At 42.8% G+C, this 22,522-nt stretch overlaps 1 protein-coding gene across 2 annotated transcripts in view; it reads right to left on the bottom strand.

Moving 5' to 3' along the window:
• The window catches only part of Grin2b (glutamate ionotropic receptor NMDA type subunit 2B), a 464,983-nt gene that overhangs the window by 125,217 nt on the left and 317,244 nt on the right, over positions 1-22,522 (bottom strand). For both annotated transcript variants that reach the window (XM_057756416.1, XM_057756490.1), the window contains exon 5: positions 10,410-10,524. In XM_057756416.1, coding sequence (XP_057612399.1) covers positions 10,410-10,524 — 115 coding nt within the window. The remainder of the gene's footprint in view (positions 1-10,409; positions 10,525-22,522) is intronic.

Raw genomic sequence — 22,522 nt, 5'->3', positions numbered from 1 at the left:
TAGATTAGCATGATAATCCAGCACTCAGGAACATTTGAATGTGAAGATCTCCACTAACCCCAACTCAGAAACCCACCCCCAAACATGGACACCATTGCATAGCCTTTTGGGTAAATTACTGTTATAAGCAAAAGAAGTTGGCATGAGTTAGTTACCAATGGCCATGCAGCATCAACCCCTTGCTGGGTCATATCAGACAGAAAGACTTGTGTTACAGAATGTGGAATATCACAATAAACACCTCTATTATGGCAATGTATTGGGGCTTTGTTGCTGTTGTTTTTAATTTTCATCACCAGAAAAACTATAATAATGAGTTGGTAGGAAAAAATATTTGGCTCATGCAAATGCTGAATAAACTATGTGTGGACAAGGAATGGAGGAAGGGAGGGAAGAAAAAAGGAAGGGAGGGAGGATTAGAGGGAGGAAAAAGAGATAAAAAAGGGAAGACAGACCAGACAAAACAAAAGAAGAAGAAGAAAGTAGGGTGGGAGAGCAAAAGAGGGGAGAGTGATGTGGAATTCCCATCTGTATGTTGAGAATACCATTGGTGAATAAAGAAACTGCCTTGGCCTGTTGTTAGGGCAGAACTTAGGTAGGTGGGGAAAACTAAACTGAATGCTGGAAGAAAGAAGGGCAAAGTCAGAAGAAGCCATGCAGCTCTGCTGGAAACAGATGCCAGAACTTTGCCGGTAAGCCACTGCCATGTGGTGATACGTAGATTAATGGAGATGGATTAAATTAATATGTAAGAGTTAGCCAATAAGAAACTAGAACTAATGGGCCAAGCAATGATTTAATTAATACAGTTTCTTTGTGATTATTTCGGGTCTGAGCTGCCAGGAACCAACAGACAGCTTCAATGAACAAATTGGTGCCCATGTGGCCATCTAAAATCCACTTAAAACCTGAGAGGGCTTAGAAAGGAATTCTAGACACTAAAAAACAAAGTTTAGCTGCATTTATTTTCCCAAATGGACTTTGCTTGCTGGTGGCATGCTGCAGCTCCTTTAAGAAAGGTTTTACTGATTCAGTGCAGAAAAAAAAACCCATGCTGTTTTGAAACAGCTGCTGCTTTCTGGACCATTCTGCCAGTGTGAACTCTGACTCTTTCTGGAGTTCTGGCTATGGAACATTTTAAATGGGATTTGTGAGCAAAATATAACAACTTGCTTAATGGCAACATAGATTGGCTGAAAATGGGGCAATGAACATGGCTCTTAGAGGCAGGAAAGAGCTCCGCCATGCTGGACTGGGTGGGGCAAGCAGGCAGTGTTGTTTATATCCTAGTAATGCAGCAGCTTAAGTTTTAAAGAAGCACTTAGCATTTTAAGAAATGCTCCAGTACAGTAAAGAATTACAGATACACAATAGGACAGATTCAGACATAAAAGACCTCTAAATGGGTCAAAGTGTTGGATAAATGTATGTAGGCTTGGGAGAGAAAAGGAAAAATAAAGTATAGACAGTTATAAAAGGAAGAAGTAGTTTTACAGACAGTCATAGATTAAAGGGGTAAAGACAATAAAATAAATATTAAAAAGTAATAGAGGAAAAACAAGTCACATAAAGATGAAATATGTACAGAGAGTCTAGATTATGTATACTATTGTGTTTTCTTTGAATTTTTTGACTGTGAAGGAGTTAAGTAACCAACATATATACTTTAAAGGTATCTAGACTTTAAAATTTGAGTCTAAGGATATATTGCTTTGGAAAAGGTGTTCTTCTTTTGTTTTCACAGAGGATGAGAACCTGTGGATTGCTTCCAACTAATATGGTTTGATGGACCATGACCCCTTGAAAGGTCACTATGAACACCCCCCCAAAAATTATTTTACACAATAAAGAGCAGGAAGTATTTTGGAGAAAAACTATGCCCATATTTCCAAATATTGTTTATAAATGTTTCTTTATAACATTTATAGCATAAGGGGGATATGCTATAGAGATTTGCATTGATCTTGGCCTATTGATACAAATTTAAGGTCAGTTTTGTTATGTATATATTCTGCTCTTGATTAAGGTATTTTGCTTGTGCATCTCATTAAAAACATAATGTACAATTAAGACATACAGGTTAATAGATAATCATCTAAAATAGTCAAGCTTGTAGTCATATTAGTTAAACTTTCTAGATGTACAGAGATGCATTTCAGATGGATAGGGATTATTCAAATCTTTCAAAGACCTTCAGAATATGGCATTTAAAATGTTTTAAGAACTTAAGACTTTTCATGACATTAGATACATCTGCTCCTGGCAGCACCAATTTCTTCAAGAGAATGGTGGGCATCGAACAGGCTCCTTATGAAGTCTGCTAGCTATTTGGGTAAGAAATTGCTCTTGCCTGGACTGCTTAATTGGACATGCAGGACCCACAGAGAAATGACTACTGAACTTGCCCAAAGGTGAGACAATCCTTCAGGGTTCCTGTTTCATGAAAGAGTCTCCTAGACATTCTGAAGGACAAAGAAGAAAGTGGACTGACAAACTGCCAATATAGGTGGAATTGTCTTTGAAATTCCTACTTCATGGAAATGTTTGCTGGATACTATGGGCCTGTAGGTCAAAGATGGATGCCCCAATGGTACAGAAGAACTTTGGGTGACTGTCCAGACAGTGAGATGTCTCTGTCAATTCTAGAGTTTTAGAATTTGCTTACAATGCTCTTATTGTTTACTTAGGTAATATTATATCCTTCTGGAGTCTTTGATGGAGTTGAAAAACAGAGAGATAATGATAGTTATAGTTTTTTTTAATATGATAAGAGATAAAGTAGATATAAATATTGTAACCGCAATTCTTGCTTGATACCTATTTTGTTATATGTAATTTTACTATGTTAAAGTTAAAGCCTTCCTTTTTTATTTAAACAGAAAAGGGGAGGTGATGTGAGATTCCCTTCTGTATACTGTGAATACCATTGGTGAATAAAGAAACTGCCTTGGCCTGTTGATAGGGCAAAACTTAGGAAGTCAGGGAAAACTAAACTGAATGCTGGGAGAAAGAAGGGCAGAGTCAGAAGAAGCCATGTAGCCCTGCCTGAGACAGATTCCAGAACTTTGCTGGTAAGCCACTGCCACATGTGGCAAGACACAGATTAATGGAGTTGGGTTAAATTAATATGTAAGAGTTAGCCAATAAGAAGCTAGAGCTAATGGGCCAAGCAGTGATTTAATTGATACAGTTTCTATGTAGTTATTTTGAGTTTGAGCTGCCAGAAACCAACAGACAGCTTCATGCAACAGGAGAGGAGGAGAGGGGACAGAAGGAGAGGGAAAAAGGGAGACTCTTGAAGTCATAGTTCACCCATTGCTGTTTGGGTAGGACTATATGCATCACAGAGAAATGAGGTCTTACCCATTTCAGAGGTCTTTCAAAGTCACACCCAGTGTTGGTAACAGTTTCGGGACTTAGCCCTTCTCTCTATTAAGAATTCTTTCTGTAGTCAATATAAATCCCTTCTGCTTGATCTTAAGCCCACTTACTCTGGTTCTGTCTCTGGAGGAAATGAACAGCTGATCTCTGCACTTGGCACAATAATTCTTCATACATTTGAAAAGAGGAAGCCAGCACCTTGTTGCCATTTGCTCCTGCCCCTTAACGATTTGAATTCCCATTGCTTTTCTCATGGATCCTGCTTTCTAATCCCTTAATCTAATGAAGCATATTAGGACTCAGATCAGCGTTGGTAAAAATAGCATGTTGTAAATGTGGGTAACGGTAGATCTGGAACAAACCCCTCTGACACAATGTGTGTCTGTGTCAATCCTTTGCCACCCTCTGTTGAGCCTGGAGCAAGCATAGATACTCCTCTGAGGCCAAGTAATGGAATATAGTTTGGGCAGATTCACTCAAGCAGCCACTACCAAATATTTGCTGGCCTACTCAACGGCATCTCCCATCATGCTGGGCATACAAGTTCAAGGAAGACAAAGACATATATGATTCCTGTGCTTATAAGCAGTCTGCCAGTTTGATTGCAGGTATGTGAGAGAGACTGTTAGATTGCATCTGTCAAAGGCTTTCTTATACATCTGCTTCCATCAAAGCATCATTTGATTGGTCACTGTGGAAGAGGGCCATCCTTTTTCAGGTACTAGCATCACAGAGCACCCATTTCTGGATCCAGTTCCCTGTCCTGTGTGTGCTGCCACCAGAGGCAGTAGTTACCCCTTCCTGTCTTACACATCCTAAACTCTTAGATACCCAAGCATATTCAGGCTAATGATGCTGTTGTCATTGATGCTGTAGGTCTTGGGGTTGTCCTTTTCTCATCCGGGCTCCTTTCTTCTCCTGGATGACCCCCACACGAATCTATGATCTCAGTGTGCTGTGCTGTGTGCCCTGAAGACACAGGAAGTGAAGATATTAAGGCTGTGACTTAGGGTCCCAAACTATAGGTGTCAACGGTTTCTTGGCATTCTCAAAATGACACAGACACACCAAGGACACTTCCACTCTACAGTGGAAGGGGATCTTTTGTCAGGTGAAGGCAGAGGGAATGGAGTTATAAAAACACATTGCGGGTGTCTTTGCGGAGACAAGAAGAGCTGCAAGTTTTGTGTCACCTCTTTCAGTTGTGACCCAGAGAGTCCCTTTGAGGTCTGTTTACATCTTCCAGCCTGAATATGCACCATCATCATTTCATTTTTATTATCCCCATTTTAGGAACGATTAAATGGAAGCAGATAGCAGTTGCAATGAAGCAAATCATGAGAGGATCTGATAGAGACAGCAACCCGAGAGCCAGCAGAACTGCTACTCTGTGCCAGGCTATTCTTAATGCGTGCTTGTGAAGCTGTCCCCCACTTATGAAGTCTTACAAACGAGCCACTCTGCACCTAGTTATCATTATTATTATTTTAACCATTCCCTACCCTTCCTACTTCCCATGCTATATCTGCACATGTGTGTGTGTGTGAGACTTCGTTTATTTATTTGTTTATTTATTTATTATTTGGTTTTTCTTTGTTTTGGTGACAAGGTCTTGTTATGTAGCCCAAACTGGCTTCAAATCCATGATTCTCCTGCTTCCATACCCAACTTACATTCCTTTTTAAATGCCCTACTCCATGTTCTTTAATGGCAGAAAATTTTTCTTGGCTTTCTGTAAAGATGTTGTGTTTCAGAGATCTCTGCTGTTCTAGCCCCCACTACTTCTCTATTACTTACGAAAGACCCAATTAAAGGTTCTTAAGAGCAGATCCACTTTCTTGCTTCTTTCTTTCTTTCTTTCTTTCTTTCTTTCTTTCTTTCTTTCTTTCTTCCTTCCTTCCTTCCTTCCTTCCTTCCTTCCTTCCTTCCCTCCTTTCTTTCTTCTCTCTCTCTCTCTCTCTCTCTCTCTCTCTCTCTCTCTCTCTCTCTCTCTTCCTCCCTCTTTTCCTCCCTCCCCCCTCTTTCTTTCTTTATTTTTTCTTTTCTTGGTGTTTTGAGATCATATTTCTCATGCTGTAAACCTGACTGGCCTCGAACTCACTGAGACCCGCCTGCCTCTGCCTCCCAAGTGCTGGGATTAAAGGCGTGCATCACCACCACCTGGCCAGTTTCTTTTTCCTTGAAACAGGTTGAGTCAATACATCAAAAGCATATGTGTTTGAAATCTTTTCAGAGCAATACATTAGAAATTGTGGCAACAACTGCCCTGGGGAGGGTTCCAGAATTTGAGAACAGTAGCCCTGGAAAGCAGTTCCAAGGTGATGAGGGGGTTTTCTTTTTACTAGATTATCAGTTGGCATGAGTTTTGAGCACAGCAAACATGTCTTCGAGAAGTTACCCATAAAGTACGGTAACCACCAATCGACATTTGTTAAATTCTGCTTGTGTTCCAGTCAGAATTAACTGGTATTTGACTATAAAGTCTCATTTAATCTTCACAATGACTTCATGTAAAAGCCTATTTCACTAAAGGGAAATAGACTGGAGTAATAGAGGCCTCTTATCCGGCTTACCCAGATGATAAATGGCAACGTGGGGAACTGGATGTAGTTCTTTCCAAAACTGTAAACTAGGTTGGGTTGACCTCAGGTTTTTCCAAAGAAGCCAAATTTATAAGCAACTGTAGGATTACTTTCAAAAACTAAAGGAATGTCATGAAATCCATCGCATGGCTCACACCCACAACCATAAGGAATTTTCCTGCAGTTCCTTGTTAAAGCAGCCTGCAGACCCCTCCATTGGCTACTGAACCCCCTGGATACTCCCCAGTCTTCCACAAGTACAGCAGAGCCCTTTCCGAAGGGAGGAGGCAGCAGCTCTCAGGCTGCCTTCTGAGACCCAACCTGTCTCAGAGGAGATTGCATGTGCGTGTGTGTGTGTGTGCATGTATGTGTGTGTGTGTGTGAGGACGTGCGCGTGTGTGCACGCGTGCGTACACTCACACATGCACAGGTGTGTTAAAGGTGGAATGGCTGGCCAACACCTAACTTTTTCAGGTGTATGGATGCTTCATTTATTTAAAACAGTGATCTCTGAATGCTCACTTTGAGCCAGGCATTCTCCATAAGGGTTACAATTGTAGGAGTGAATGAGGTCCTTGTCTTCATCAAACATCCATTCTGGTGTGACGAGATAAGCCACAAACAAACAATCAAGTGTATAAGTGGAAAGCTGGCTAAAATGTATACTGAAAGAAAATTAAATTGGACTGTTGTGACAGAGGAGCTGGGTCACTGGGGGAAGGCTCTTCTGGGGACACTTTATTTACCTAAATTACAAGAGCAAGAATGACACCCATGCCCTTGGAGCTGCTGTGCTTCCAAATAGCCTGCGTTTCTCTTTGTTTACAGTGTGAATCTGTGCTGCCTAGAACTCTACAGGATTTACACTGGTTTTGGTTTTTACTTTGGAGCTATCATTTTAAAAAATGAAGAGAATCATCAAGAAAAGTGACTAGATGCTGTTGGCCTTTCTTCCGAAGACCCGAGTTGCTCCTCTTTATTTCTCTGGTACCCACTCCTTCCCTGTAGAATGCTTCTAGCGTGCCTACTGGTCAAGATTCTGCAGACACTAAGTTCCCATGGATGCCAGGGGACCTGGTGAACTGACAGTAGGAACCTTGAAATAATATTCTGGGGGCTGCAGCGACATTGAGAGACTCAGGTAAAGTCATCCAGCACATCGATCCATACTCTGGGGTTGAGGCTGATCCCTACTGCCCCCACCTGTGAGTGACCAGGGCTTCTGGTCTCTGCTACTCCTCCTGCCTGTGAGGGACCAGGGCTTCTGAATTTGGGAGCATCACAGCCCTGTAAATTCATCTATCGCTAAGCACCTCTCCTCAGAAATGTTTCCCGGTTTAACCAATTCAATATGCAAAGGTCTATGTCTTAATCTCTCCCCACCTGCTTAGCAAAAAGATTAGCCGCAGAATTTCTTTAAAAAGTGAGTTCCTTTGGTGCATTTAAAGTATGATCTATAAAAACTCAATCTACCTCAGGGTTTTATTCCTCCTTTTAAAAAAAGAAAACAGCCATTATATCAAGGGCAATAGCATAAACTTGGACTCTTAATGATGGATTCTGGACTCTCTTATTATGTAATGGCTCTCATTCATTCCACAAATATTTATTGAACTGCTTTATGCAACGCACACATCCAGATTGCTATGAGGACACAATGATAGGAAGAAAGACACAGCCTCTGCCCTCTGAGAGCCTGCAGGCTCACCATCCCAACTCGGGGCAGCAATGATGGGGCTGCAACAGATGTATAAACCAAAGCTGTAGGGCAAGCGAGTAAGACAGCATACCACAACTGGGATTGGGGAAGGGGGCCGCAACACCTTAATTGGACTTCAATAAACTCTGATGACTTCTATAATTGCACAATTCATTCATTCTAGGAAAAGAGAGCGTGGCATCTTGTGAATGAAGTAGGACACACCAGGGCACACTCTCAGAACAGATGGAGCCCGATGCAGATGATAAGGAAAAGATAACAAACCTTGGAGAGTGGACCAGAGCCTTGAACACAAGAACAGATAAAATGCAGACCTGGCCTATAAACCCTAACAGTAGCAAGTATTTGGGCCAGGAAAGAATGTATGGTTGTTTTTAGAATGCTCATTCCAGCAGCCACATGCAAGGCTGATTTGGGCAAAGGAAAGTAGGCCTCCATTTACAAGGCAGAACAAAGGCAGAATTGATACTACAAATGACCCAACCCCCAGAGGGAAGACTTAGTTGTAGAAGGACATGAGGGTTCCAGGCCTCAGACCTGGGGGCCTGGACGAGAGAACTCTGGGGCCTCTAAGTAGTGATTCTTTTTTTTTTTTTTTTTTTTTTGGTTTTTCGAGACAGGGTTGCTCTGTGGTTTTGGAGCCTGTCCTGGAACTAGCTCTTGTAGACCAGGCTGGTCTTGAACTCACAGAGATCCGCCTGCCTCTGCCTCCCGAGTGCTGGGATTAAAGGCGTGCGCCACCACCACCAGGCCTAAGTAGTGACTTTTAAGGCCACTTGTGAGATGGTAACTGCTTGACACAGCTACCACGGCCCCAGGGCATAGAGCTCCCCAGCTGCACAGCTCCTTATCCGTGCATCATGATGTCTCAGTCATTAATAACTCCTCTTCTAGAGATAGGCAGAAGTACCTGTTAAACGGGAGGGATGAGAACACTTGAGAAATTATGGACTCTGGACAGAAGCAGTGCTGGGGTGGACAGCTGAGCCTGGGGTCCAACTCTTTCTGATCAAATGGGAACTCAGGAGGGGAGAATAACTTCAACCAAGATCACCAGGTGTGATTTCAATCTCTTTACTTGGATGATGTCACATCTGATGATGTCATAATAACATGACGGACAGAGGCCCCTCAATATTAAGAACTGGGTTTTGACTTCCACTGGCTGAGTCACAAATGTCCAGTTTACAGACCAACTGATAACTTAGCTGTCAGGGGCTCTGGGACATCATGGTGAGTTGTGGGGAGTTTATGTCTGACTGCTTGGTCTGAGAGACAGACGGGTGCTACAATATAAACACTGAATCTCCCCAAAAGAACACATACCAAAGGCTTGGCTGTTTGCCTCTGGCGTGACTGGAAAATGGTGGGACCTTTAGCATATGAGGTCTAGGGGTAGGAAGTTGGGTCATCAGAAATGTGCCTTTGAAAAAATATTGGGGTCTCAATATTTTCCTTTCGTTTCCCAGATACCCTGAGGTGAATAGGCCTTCCCTCAACATAATCCCCACTACTAGCTCCATCTTACCAGAGACGCCAGTTGACAGGTTCGGGTGACCGTGGAGAAAAAGTCCATAAACTGAAACCAGCTTTTTCTCTCTAAAAGTTGGTGTGTCTCATTAATTCGTGACAGTGACAGGATGCTGCTGGGCATACTTGCTTTCTCCTCTGTTTGCAACCACGTTGACATCATGAAACCTATTCTCAACCAACTTGTCCATAGCAACTATGGACATAGTCTGAAATCAGTTACCCAGTTTACTTTACATAGAATAAGATTATTATGAACAGAGTTCTGTCATGATAAAAAAATATTCTGGGAAATGTCATATTAAATAAAGTTAAAGATGCCTTTTTGTTCCAAGACACATCTGAACTTTCCCATTGCTAATACATTCTAAGATTCCTTTGGACTGAAAAGCAGTAAATAGCATTTCCCAGTCTTATTTATTTTATTTTCAGAACCATTTGTTGGAGTGTTTCAAGGGACAAATGCCAGCAGGACACACCTGCGAAAGCCCCAGTGATTACTGTTAGATATTAACCTAGAATCTAGGTTATTGAGTGCTCACTGTGTGCCAGGCTCTGCTCCAAGTATTTTATAGATATCAATATATTGAATTCCCATTTTATAAGTAAAGAGTCTGAAAGACTGCAGAGTTAAGATGTTTTCCCCCAGTGTCCCAAATAGGCAAGCGGGTGAGCAGTGATGTCAATGGGAATTAATGTCTAAAGGTCAAATTTCAAAGTCTGCGATCAGTTGGTAGCAGGGCAGATTCTGAGTAGAACCTGGGTACCAGTTGTTAGTCACAGGAAACACTGTCGGCTCTTCGGCTTCTGTGCTGGTTTATGGGCTTCCTCGGGGACCATAAGACACAAGCTCTAACTGGTACTATCTAGTTGGTATCTTCAGCAAATAATTTGTTGGCTTGTGTACATATCATCTCTCAATACAACCAACATGAGTTATAAAGCAATGCAACCACCAACAGCCATCAAAACAGAAAGAAAACCGCCCCGTGATTAGCCAGAGTAGTAGGAGAAGGGAGATACATGCTTGAGGCCTGGCTTCTCCTGTACTCTCAAAGCTCCAGTCTCTTGCTCCTGATGCCCAGAGAAGCAAACCAAGAGGCTGCTTTCCTTTGGGGTATTATATTGTCTGTTCTTAGGTCAGGATCTCACACCTGACTCTGCTCAGCCCAAGGATTGTCAAAGAAGTGTCCTACCCTCTCCCACTTCCTCTCCTTGTTCAGAAGGATTATCACCAGCTTCGGGTGCATCTGATAGCCATCTTCACTGAAGGACAGGTTTCTCCCCTCGAAAGTGACATTGATCAGATACCTGTAAGGACAAAATTAAAGGAAGGTTAAAAGTATGAAAAAAAAAAAAACATTTGAAAGCAGAAGGCAGCTAGGTTGAGAGACAGGTATAGAGAGATGGCCGTTAGTTAACTGGCACTCTTCAAATTCCTCCTGATTATGCAATACCCATCTAAGTTTTACAATAGGAACCATGTGGAAAAAAATATTACCAAGAGTTGAAATAAGGACAGCTCATCTGAGTTCAGTCGAAGACTCTGACTTTGACCAAATAATTAAGAAAAGCAGATTTTTATTTCATTTAAATTGTATACATGCATATTTGTCTATGTGTGTGTGTGGAGGAGTATATGTACATGTGTGCAGGGGCCTGCAGAGACCAGAGACAGCACTGGGTCCCTGGGGCTGTAATCACAGGTGGTTTGTGAGCTACCCAGAATAGGTTCTAGGAACCAAACCCGGGTCCTCTAGAAGGACAGCACATGCTCTTACCTGCTGAGTCGTCTCTCCAGCCCTCATTTACACTTTTGAGCCTGACCTCACACATACATCTGCAAAAAGCCTGGCACTATAAAGATCGCCTAATTAAGTCTGCAAGCTTAAACGAGACAACTAGGTTGAGCACTTACCTAGGGTCTGGTGCATAGTAAGTGCTCATTAAGTGTTAACAATTATTATTCAAAAAAGGAGGTGGAAGAAAGGGTGGAGGAGATGGAGACAAGAAAAGAAAATGGCTATGTACCAAGACAACTTTTTGCCAAAAAAAGGTAGCATGTAGGCGCGTAGGGTCTGTCTCCACCCCCAAACATGCATGCTCTTTCAATTCTTCCTAAGGTCTTGCTCAGCCCTTGTTTGTGAGACTGCCTGAGTGTGGTGGGCCAGAGGACATGGAAGCCAGGACTTCTGTTGGCTGCACACTGAGCAGAAAATACTGAGTGTGGGGAAAGGAGCGGGGAGGGGGAAGTGGTTCTTTTATACAGTGGTCGGGGACAGAAGCATACATTCGTGGAAATTCTGGAAGCAACTAATTTCAGACCAGTGAAATGGTTTTCCTGCAGGTCATTCGTCTCCAGCCCACCCTGTCCCTTGCGAGCGGCTGGGTCTAAGAAGCAGCTTCTTTACTGGGAATCCCCACAGGCCTGCTCATTGCAAGTGCATTAGTACAATTGGATGGATGGTAATTATTGTCCCTTTACCATCAGGGCCCACGGAATCAATAGGGACAAGTTCCGTGCTCGAGTGACACGCCACTTCTGCACTGTGGGCCTGACAGCCAGTGAGACGAACCTCTGCTAAGAAGCCAAGGAGGCACCTTACAAAGCCATGGAGAGGCCGCTCAGGGAACCCTTTTCTAACTCTTCTTCCATACATCTGGGGACGTTGCTTGCTGCAGGTTATGTTAGGTTAGGCAAGGCTGCAGGGAGGTATGTAGATCCTTGCAGCAACTGGAAAGATGTCTATGCAGCACGAACCAACCCCCTCAAGAGCACCTCTCATTTTAGGAAGGGCATGGATTGCTATGCCTGCCATGCCCCGTCGTCTGCAGCTGGAGTGCTACAGCTGCGAGCACAGAAGATTCCAAAAGAGTAGAAATTCCTAGAATTTTGAACTGAGACTTTTCACGTCGCTTCTTGCAATTGATGCTTTCTCTCTACAGCATCATTGACTTGGTCCTCTGGGCGTCTATTTAATGTCCCTATTGATGGAACTTGCTATGGTGTCCTCCACCCTCGAGGCAGCCATCTCACGAGTCTGTCTTATTTAAAACTGATTTCCAATCCCTTTGCAACTCTTCAAAACTCGTTTCTTCTTGAGATATTTTTATGGTCTAGTCTAGTCCTTCTTTTGCCTGAGCATTCTTCAAATATTTGAAGATATGTGTTAAACATCCCTTATAAAGACATATATTATAAAGATTAATCTGGGAAGAAACCCTAAGATCATTTGCTTCTATAATTTAATTTTATGGATTGAGAAGGAGAAACCTTAAATTATTTGCTTGATATTATATTACTAATTTTGATCAGAAGTAACACCTAAGCAACATCCTAGGCCCCCACAGTCTTTCCTCCATACTGCCCTTGGTCTCATAGCAACACGGGATTCAGCAGATCCTGTTCCTTTATGTGTCCAGCATATGCCCCAAGCTCCTCCTCTCTTTGAGCACCCTCAATCAGTAGAGTGCAGCATCCCTGGCCCACGTAGCTCCCACATGGCATCTTCTTCATCCCTGGCTCTGTTCCTGACCTCTTAGTCCAGTCAGTGTGGCTTCCCTGAATTCATCATCACTTTGAAGATGATATCCAGGTTTCCTATAGTTGACAATAGCTCCAAACCCAACCCAAATCCCTATTCTATGGAATATACTTACAAAACTGTCACTGTAACAAACTACAAGAAAAGCATCCACCATCATGAGCTTGCAAAACACGTCATTCCTATAATAGTCCTGAACTACTTGGAATTACTTCTGGAGGTCTTCAGGAAAAATTATGCAACAAAAAACCCAGTTTAATCCCATTTCTCTTTTTAAAGAAGGAAAGATAGGAGGGAGTAACAGAAGAGGTGAACGGGAGGGAGAGAAGGGATGAGACGGAAAAGAAGGAGGAGGAAAGGGAGAGGGGCAAATGAACTACCAGCCTAAGTACCCACCTTGTCACCAGGCAGGGCTATATATTATTTTGCCTTTATCTAAAACACTATTAAAATATTTAAAAGAAGTGTCCGTTTCAGAAGGCAATTATAGAAGTTCCAGAAATGATTGACATCCTAAGCAACATGAATTGGGTTGTTACACAGTCCCACAATGACTTTTCTGAAGTGGATAGCATCGAGCTGGAAGCATAAATGAAGAAAGTCGAAATTTCAGGAACTAGAACCCACACGAAGGCACTGTAACTGGTCTGTGGCTAAACATCTCTCTTACTTTGGCCCCAGGTCGATTTCATATGGAAATCATTACCTTGCTGACATGTTCTCTCCTTCCTGTCTCCTGGGCTCATTTCATCCATCTACACTCTTCTTGAATGCTTTACACTTAACAAGACTATCAATAAAGTTTTATGACACTATACAAAACCTTTCACAATGTGCGTGTTAATCATTGTGGCTTTTGGCAGCATATAGATTAATCATTCACAGGATGTGTGTTTTCTTTCTGAGGAACTGCCTGTGCCATGGCACCATTTACCTGCCGGGGCACTTGATGACTTACACGAGCCCTGAGCAAGGACGTCCCTTGAACAGCAAAGCACATTTGTCCACTCACTGGTGAGAAAAGAGTGAAAGGATTCTGGCTGCCATCACTCCGCTGCTTGAGATCCCACCACCCACACTTCAGTTATCCCTCTTTAGAACCGACGTCTGATCTCCAGATGTCAGGGAAAACAGTCGTTGGGATGAGTCAATGAAATAAAGAACGGTGCACAAAAGGTGACTTTAAATATGAGCCTGTATAACAGGGAACGCTCAGAAAAAATGGTGTTAGCAAGATACGGACATGTAAAGGCAAGACACCTGCCAAATTCTAAGCTTCTGTGATGAAAATCCTACAGTACAACTAGCAAGACCTGCCCATACACGGGCTACATGGAAAGAATGAACACTAATTCCCACACAAGGCAGTAACACTAGGTCCTAAGATCACACAGATAATTAATCTTCCCATAAGAACTAAAAACATCCAATTACTTTTAGATCTGGCTATACTTTATTCATTTAAAATATTATGACCCTGAAAGGTCCACATAGAAGTCCCAGGTAAAAAAATTAAACTACAATAAAGAGTCTGAGCCCCCCATAATCACTGGTTTCCCTACACATGCTATTCTCACGCATGCAGCAAATCCCCCTGGATTAAGGGAAAGCCTAGGCAGAAATGTTGCCCATAACACGCTCTCATCTCTCTGAAGTCCAGTCAAGGTTGGATGTATTAAATTTTGCTTGATTTTTCTCAGATGTGGTTTGACATCCAAGACACCCACTGGCCTATCTCCTAAAGTTGTAGTATCACACAGAATCTGAGCTTGTCAGGGGTCAAAGAAAAGTGAAAAATTATTCATTGAAACAGGCCCCAAGATGCTAAATGATCTCCCCAAGGGACATTCACATTCAGGCTCAGAGATCAGATCATCTATTCTTAAGAGTTGAGTGTCTTTTCATGATGCTCTGAAGAGACATCAGTTTTCAAAGCCCCCGTTGTGCATTTTAGCATCTTCATAGCACATGCCATACTCCAGATTACCTAAATCCCCACCAGAGACTAAATCAAGTAAAACAGATCTCCCCTCCTGCATACCTCCTGGTTGAACAGGAGACTCGGGATCTTGATGGGCTCCCAGCCAACACAGTTGGTTTACACGGCCTAAGTCACACTCCAGCAGGTTTTTAATAGGGTCAGACAGAGGCTAATAAACCTGTGCCTTTTTGACTTTGGCCACACAGAACTCTTCCACAGTATCACGTACGTAGACTAGACGCCTGAAGTGATGACTCAGCAGTGTGTCCTGTGTGGGAGGCACCTGAAGGAGTCCTGCCAGCATTTGTCAGCAAACCTAGAGGCCTGGCATGGTGACACCTTTCCGTCTTCAGATTGTTACAAAGCATTGGCTTTATAGAAAGCAGTACCCACTAATGTGGTGGCAATGCAAAACAGCACTGTCAGCCTGGCTCGTCCAACCCAGAAGAGTTTGTATCTTGTCTCCCAGAAGAGTTCTGTGGCTTTACAGGTGACAGGGTTAAAAACAGCATCCAGAGGTGCTCAACCCCAGTCCACCATGTCCCTTCTGCTCACCACCATATTTCTAAAAGGGGCAGATTTTCAGAGCGCAGGTCCCATTCTCTAGCTATTAAAAGTAAAGAGAACAGTGCTCCTGCGGAATGAATTTTTGACCACCTTCTTACAAGTGTCTCTGAAACTCTTATACTCTGTGACTTGGTACCAGCAATACATCTCTAGCCTCTAATATCTCTAGTCTGTCATCTACTAAATAGATTCCAAACTTCCAGGTAAGACGGCAGACCCGGAGCAGCCTCTGCTGATCCATTTGAGAAAAATCGGCATGAGAGAGACTTTGTTTCAAAGAGAAACAGAAGGAAAAGCTTTGAAAATTCACAGAGGCAGTGATGGAATGACTAAAAATGCAGAGAAAAAGGCAGACAATGCACTAAGAAGTAACACAGGGCTCCAGATTTGGGGCTCCCTTCCTGAGGAACAAAAAGAGAAACTTTCCCTAAAGGGTAAGCTATGCCGTCCTGGTGCAGGGACCCTTGAGACAGACCCACAGTGCCCACAAGGCTCCGATTCTGTCGTGAGTTTTCATAAGATGGTTATTAGACAAGAAATCCATCCCATGACTTAAACCATGGAGTAAAGGGTACCATCTCGAGAGTGGACCCATTGTGAAAACTAGGGTACTCTGAGAGTTCAAATAGAGGCTGGAGCCCAGGGACAAGACAGTGCTGAGAGGAAACTGTGGAGTGGGAAGAGAATAATTAGGAATGGGGATGCATAAGAATAAAATATAATGATAGTTATGTTCAAACGTCAAAATGAAACCAGTTACTTTGTATGCAAACTTAAAAATTTAGCAAACATAGATTGGTAAAAGGCCATCTTAGAACCTGGATGACGTGACATGTTCATTATTGGACATTTCATTTTTTCTTTTGAATTAATATTTATGAAACGTGCTTAAGGTATACAATATTATTTTAAAGGACACATATATAATTAACAGGTGATATAGAACATCAATTAAGATATCTACCACCTTGCACTTCTTCTGATAAACACTGTGCCTGTTCTGAAACTGCAAAAAGATTGGCAAGGCCACAAATCTTTCAGAGGAGTAGAAAGCACAGCTGGAAGTGACCAATTCTTCTTCATATTTTCCCTGGAAATAGTGGAAGCAATTTCTCACAAGATCATAAATTTAAAACTTTTTAAAACCAGCTCATTAGAATCAGTAATGAAGGAAGGAGGCCAAGATATCTGCAAATTAGATTTTTATATCTATTAATATTATGCTTTGGTTAAACTAAAAAGAAATGTCTTATTTTTTCTTAAATTAGGATTTCAGTTGTCAAAATGAATCCTGAACAATCAAATCACTCTGGTGGATTTGATAGTCTGGTAGGTCGTGACCAGAGGATACTTGTATTTGGAGATTTTAGATGGATTCTTTGGGACTCAACTCAGAGGAGTGTTCCCATTAGTAATACAGTCTATGTTCAATGAAAGGCTCCAGACAACACCTCCAAATGCTACTGGGAAAAAGGGAGAATAAAAGACCCATTCACAGAAAAAAATGAGTATGTCAGATCTCACACACACAAGGACAGACCATGTGGTGAGGAGTTTACCAGCAAGGCCCCCTTAGATTCATCTGTCCCTAAGTTGGGTGATAATATTTCCAAGGTACTTAAATGTCAATATTTTTTTTTGATTAGTTGGTTGGTTATTTCGAAAGAACACTTGAAGAAACTTTGAAAATTCTCTTACAGTTATAATGAAGCTATGTACTGGGCAAAATAATTAGAAAATTAGTTTTATAAGCTTTTTCTCTTAGGAAAAAATGATAGCTAGTGGAGAACATCGGAGGAAACTAATTTAAAGGTCAAACCACAATATCCATTTATAATTACTTGAGGCGGATTAAAAATAGTTTGTCTTCTAATGAATTAAACATTTTATCATTCTGAAATGGTATTTAATATCATAAATTTATTTTGAAAAGGATTGTTCACAAACAGCAATAAGTTCAAGTTGGGCTGGTCCATATATAAACCATTTAGATTTTATTTGTGATGCTAAATTAATAAGGGAGACAGTACAATATCCTGCAAGGTGGCTCCTAGGAGCCTGCCATGCTTCCTCTTCTCTACTAGAGGCAAGAAATGCGCTTCATCCCTCTGGGAGTTCGGGATGAAGTGCGTTCATTTGAGGGGCAAATGGTGACATCAATCACAATTTACTACAAGGGAAAAAAATATCCCTTCAGACACGAAAGTCCAACAATGAAGAATTTTGAGAGCTGTTACTTGGATTCTGTTTCACAACTAAATGTCATGACTTAGTTTTATCTGAAATAAAAGAAAATAGGGGAGGATTGTCGAGACTCGCCCAGTAATCTCTGCCCAGACAGAAGAGGGTAGAAACCATTTTCTTTCCTCCAGAAAGCTGTTATTTGTGGACAGCCGTCAAATCAGTAAGATTTATGTAGAGGTGCTACATACACACAATGGAATTCTATTCACCTAAAAAGAACAATGAAGCCATGGGAGATGTGTCTCTGCCCCTATCCGTGATGGCTGCTGCAATCTGCACCATTCTCCAAGGGGGTCAAGGAGGCAGTCCATGCCAGGCAACAATTCTCCCCTGGACTTATTTAGAGCTCTACCAGAGATCAACACAGAGGCTTGCGTCAGCAGGAAGAATCATAACCAAATGGAAAGGGTTGATCAATGTCCCCAAGGGCTTATGGGGTGAGATGCATAAAAGGAAAACAAGAAACAAAACCAATCAAATGAAGAGGGAAAGATTTTACATATACACATGCACGTGGGCACACACACACACATGCACACACACACACACACACACACGGATGCACAACACACAGTACAGCAAGCCGTGTTAGGACATTATGAGGTGGAGGTAGGATCACTTCTTCAGTTACCTGCCATGATATTTTTTGAGTCCGATTCTCACATTGAACGTTAGTAATTTGGCCAGACTGGCTGGGCAGTGAGCTCTAGAGTTCAGCCCGTCTGTCTCCCCGCTGCTGGTATCACAGGGCACACACCTCACACCTGACTTTAAAGTCAGTGCTGTGCTGTTTACCCACTGAGCCATCTCCCCAACTTTTGCTGTTCCCTTTAAAAAGATCATTATCCTATGTTATGTGTGTGCTTGTGGGCCTGAGCATATGTGTGTTCTTCATGCATGTGGGCACCTACAGAGGTAAGCATAGAGCATAGGATCCCCAGGAACTGGAATGACAGGAAGTTGAAGGTGCTGATGTGGGTGCTGGGAACAGGTCCTCTGCAAGAGCAGCAGGTGCTCTTCACCTCTGAGCCATCTCTCTGGCCCTGCTACTGTTACCTTTTAACACTACTACTTGGAGACTGGAGAATGTTAGTGTTTGGAGGGCGTTGAATCAGAGTCTAACTGCTGACCACACAGCTCTAGGGAACTGCTGCTGTGCTTCGGCTGGTTAACTTCGGAGTCTCCCAATTCCCCGATTTTTGCTTTGTTTGTGATACTACAATCAAAATATCTCTCATTCCTGTGGCATCCCAGTTAAGGCTTGAGAACATTTGCTTCTCACTACCATGGCTATTAATCCCTGGTGCAGTGGGAAATCACTTAAACAGACTATTTTAATATGAAGTTTCTTTTCCAAAGATCATAACAGATGAGCTCATATTTCCATAATTTTAATCCAGGGTAAATGACCCCTATTCCGGCCTCCCAGAGTTCTGCTTTGAACACTATGTAAATTCTCCTTAAAATCTCTTTAAAGAAGCCACACTCCCCCTCGTGCATGCAGGTATGACACTTCCTAGGGGAACCCATGAAGCCATCTCTTGGCACTAACTAAAGAGGCGAGCAACACAGCAAACCTGCTTCCATTCCGGTCTGTGTGCAGAAGAATGAGAAAAGAAGTTATTCCTCTTAGTGGGCTTAGGTGACTCCTCGTCACCATGGCTATGGGGAGACCTGTTAGGGTTTAGCTAAGGTAATCAGAACGATGGGATTTTGCAGGGTCAGGCCCCAAGTAATGCCCAGATAATAGCAAGGTCACAGAATTGTTTTTGCATTCTAGATCCTTTTCCCACGTTATCCATGAGTTCAAAATATTGAATAAAACTCATTTTCTCTCCCACCTTATGGTGCATGCTATGCTGAAACTATCCAGAACACACTATCCATACCAAGCATTAGGACTTAGCTAGAGGAAAACATTATCGGTCAAAAGTAAGCCGGACTCTCAGCTCATTGCTGTTACCCCTTTATGTCCACTGTCCTGGCTAATGTTGTGTCAGTTTGACACGAGCTAGGGTCATCTGAGAAGACGTAAGTTAGCAGAGAAAATGCTTCCATCAGATTGTCTATAGGCGAGTCTGAAGGACGTTTTCTGGATTGATGATTGATGTGGGAGGGCCTAGCCTACTGAGGACGGTGCCACCCCTGGGATGGGGTCCTGCAGTCTATAAGAGGCTGAGCAAGCCACTGGGAGTCAGCCAGTAAACAGTGTTCCTCTGTTGTCTCTATTTTGGTTCCTGCCTCCAGGCCCTGCTTTAAGTTCCTGCCCCGATTTCTCTCCATGATAGATGGTAGGCTGTAAGCTCAAATAAATCCTTTCTTCCAGGGTGGCTTCTGCTCATCGTGTTTAACAGAGCTCTGTAAAGTAAACAGGATGCCTGGTAATAATTTTAAAGTAAAGGCTTATCTTTCTGATACCCAGTTCTGCTCATGAGTTGGCAAAAGTACATAGAAACTATGCCCAAACTAACCAAACAGCAACTGACAGATTTTTCTGGAACATTCCTTCAGGACCTAAAGTACCCTAAGCATGAGACCCCAACAAAAGAGTGATAGGGCATTTGTCCTCTTATTGACCTTGATTTGTGCTTCCCTATTCAAGAGCCTCTCTCTCCTCTCTCCCACCCAGAGGATCAATAAAACCAGCACATTGGAAGCCGCATATGCAGCCCCCATTCTCTGGGTAGTTACCACAAACTGAACTGTTATTTAACCATTATTTAGCTCTACTAAAGCAGGGCAAATGAAGTGAATGGATTTATAACGAATTAGTGACAGCTTCCCTTACAAGGGATGGGAACAGATATTATGAATTGTCACTCATGGGAAATGAGGCTGTAATTTAGTCTCCTAGCAATGGTTGGCAGATTTCTTCAAGTGGGACTTCCCAGAAGTCATTCTGCTGTAGAGGGAGGGGACGAGAACCAAGGGAGGAAGGGTTATTGCAAGGGTCTGAGAAGCCTTCCAGCAGAGAGAGGTCTCAGGGGGCTTCTGGGAAGATTTTTAAGAGAAATAGGTAAACCATAATCACATCATGCTACAGGTGCAAGATGGCTTGGTCAAGAACGCATCTATAACTTAGAAAACCCGACCGTGGAGGATGTCGCTCCATGGCAAGGTACTCGCCGAGAATGCACAAGAGGCTATGGGTTTGGTGGCTAGAACTACAGCTGTGTGGGAGACTGTGGAGAGGACTTACCTGCAAATCATATCTGCCACCTGGAGGGAACCCTTCCACACGGAGAAAAACACAATGACTTGTTGAGTGTAGGATTTCAGAAAAGGCATGAGTGGCGAGAGAGACTAAGCAGGACACAAGATGCTAGTGGGAAGACTGAAAGATTGCTCTAAAGAAACCGACGTGGGGTGCTACGTAAGATGGGGGGAGAGAGTGGACAGCTGGGAAGGTCGGCAGGAGACAGCAACATGGAGTTTGTTAGAGTTGCTTCTGGAGAATGACTTCCTGGACGACATTAGTGAGGGGAGACTTTCCTACACTAGGACTGCAGGGAAGAGCTTGGGGATTTTACACAAGATTGTCCTGAGTGGACGGAATGAATCTGAGAGCAGTAAGAGCCACTGTGTGCAGAATCAAGGAGGACGTGTCACAATGAAACCTTGACATCAAGGCATTGGTCAAAATTGCTGTCCTGTCAGCCTGAGTCTGTGAAATAGCTCAGCAAGTGAAGGCACCTGTTGTCGAACCTGGTGACCCAGGTTTGATCTCAGGGACCTACATGGTGGAAGGAGAAGGCCTATTCCTGTAACTAGCCCAACATAGCTCAAACTGCTATGGCATGTGAGCACCTTCATTACGCGTGTGCACGTGCGTGCACACGCGAGCGCGCGCACACACACACACAGACTAAAAGAAATAAAATATAACACAAAAATTTGACATCATCAGCCTACCCCTCGCCTTATTTGTCTAGAGTTGCTGAGTCTCTGCAAACACTGCTCTAAATCCTGGCACATCAAGGCAGTGCTTCCAGAGTGGGCTAGGATGGGGAAGCCAGGGAACTTCAAACTGACCCGTTTATTTATTTGCTTACCGAGTTAAAGACACCCACCAATAACTATTCCAACAGTCTAACATAGGCTGGCATTTGATTCAGAGCTGCAGACAAAATGAGGGCAAAAATGTATGTGAACCGAAGCACCCCTCCCAAGAGGGGTGAACCCCAACTACATCTTCCCAGGGTAGATGAGAGAAACGTGTAATCAACTCTGCCTGCTGTACTGTGTGGGGGTAGAACTCTGCTGTTCCTTCTTTGTCAGGGGATCTCAGTTCTTTCTCTCCCTCTGTAGGTTGATGTTTCCATGGAAACATGCTCTTTAATGCTTCTGAAATTACTGTGCATTTATACCATTAACTCTTTGTTTACTAGGGCAGTTTGCAGAAAGACATTCTAACCCCTCGCGAAGGTAATGATATTAACATCTCTACTTACTGAAAACTTTTCACAAAAGGTAATTGACACCTGTTGCCTGTCCTTGTCATCAACCATTATCTCTCAACCGTTTCAGTTTTGGCTCTTGCCTCTACTATTCTGCCAAAATACTTGGCGAAGTCATCAGCACCCAAAACAAGGTCTACAAATGTAAAGTTAGTAGCCTTTGCTCTCTTATCGTGCTCCTGACGTAGCTTCCAGCCCTTGATGCTGTTGGGAATTTGCTCATGGACCTTTGCTTTGCATATTTGTTGCTTCAAGTGTTATCTTGGCTTTCTTTTTATACCTCAGGCTAGACTTCTCTCCTTTTATGTTCATTTTTGAGCTGACACTCCCTGTCTGCGATACTTGAGACATAGCCAATAGCTAATCAGCTCCACATCATGGCTTTGGAATCTGTCTTCCAGTTCTCATCTGTCTCCTGAACTTTAGTTCAGTATTTCTGCTGGGATGCTTGCCACAGTGATATCAAATCAAGTTTATCAGGACCAGGCCCCAAACGGGTTCCTCTGTCATTTGGT

This window comes from Chionomys nivalis, chromosome 1 (assembly GCF_950005125.1).
Source record: "Chionomys nivalis chromosome 1, mChiNiv1.1, whole genome shotgun sequence".
Taxonomy (NCBI): Eukaryota; Metazoa; Chordata; class Mammalia; order Rodentia; family Cricetidae; genus Chionomys; species Chionomys nivalis.
The sequence above is the reverse complement of the archived record's forward strand: the minus strand, read 5'-3'. Positions and strand labels throughout refer to the sequence as shown.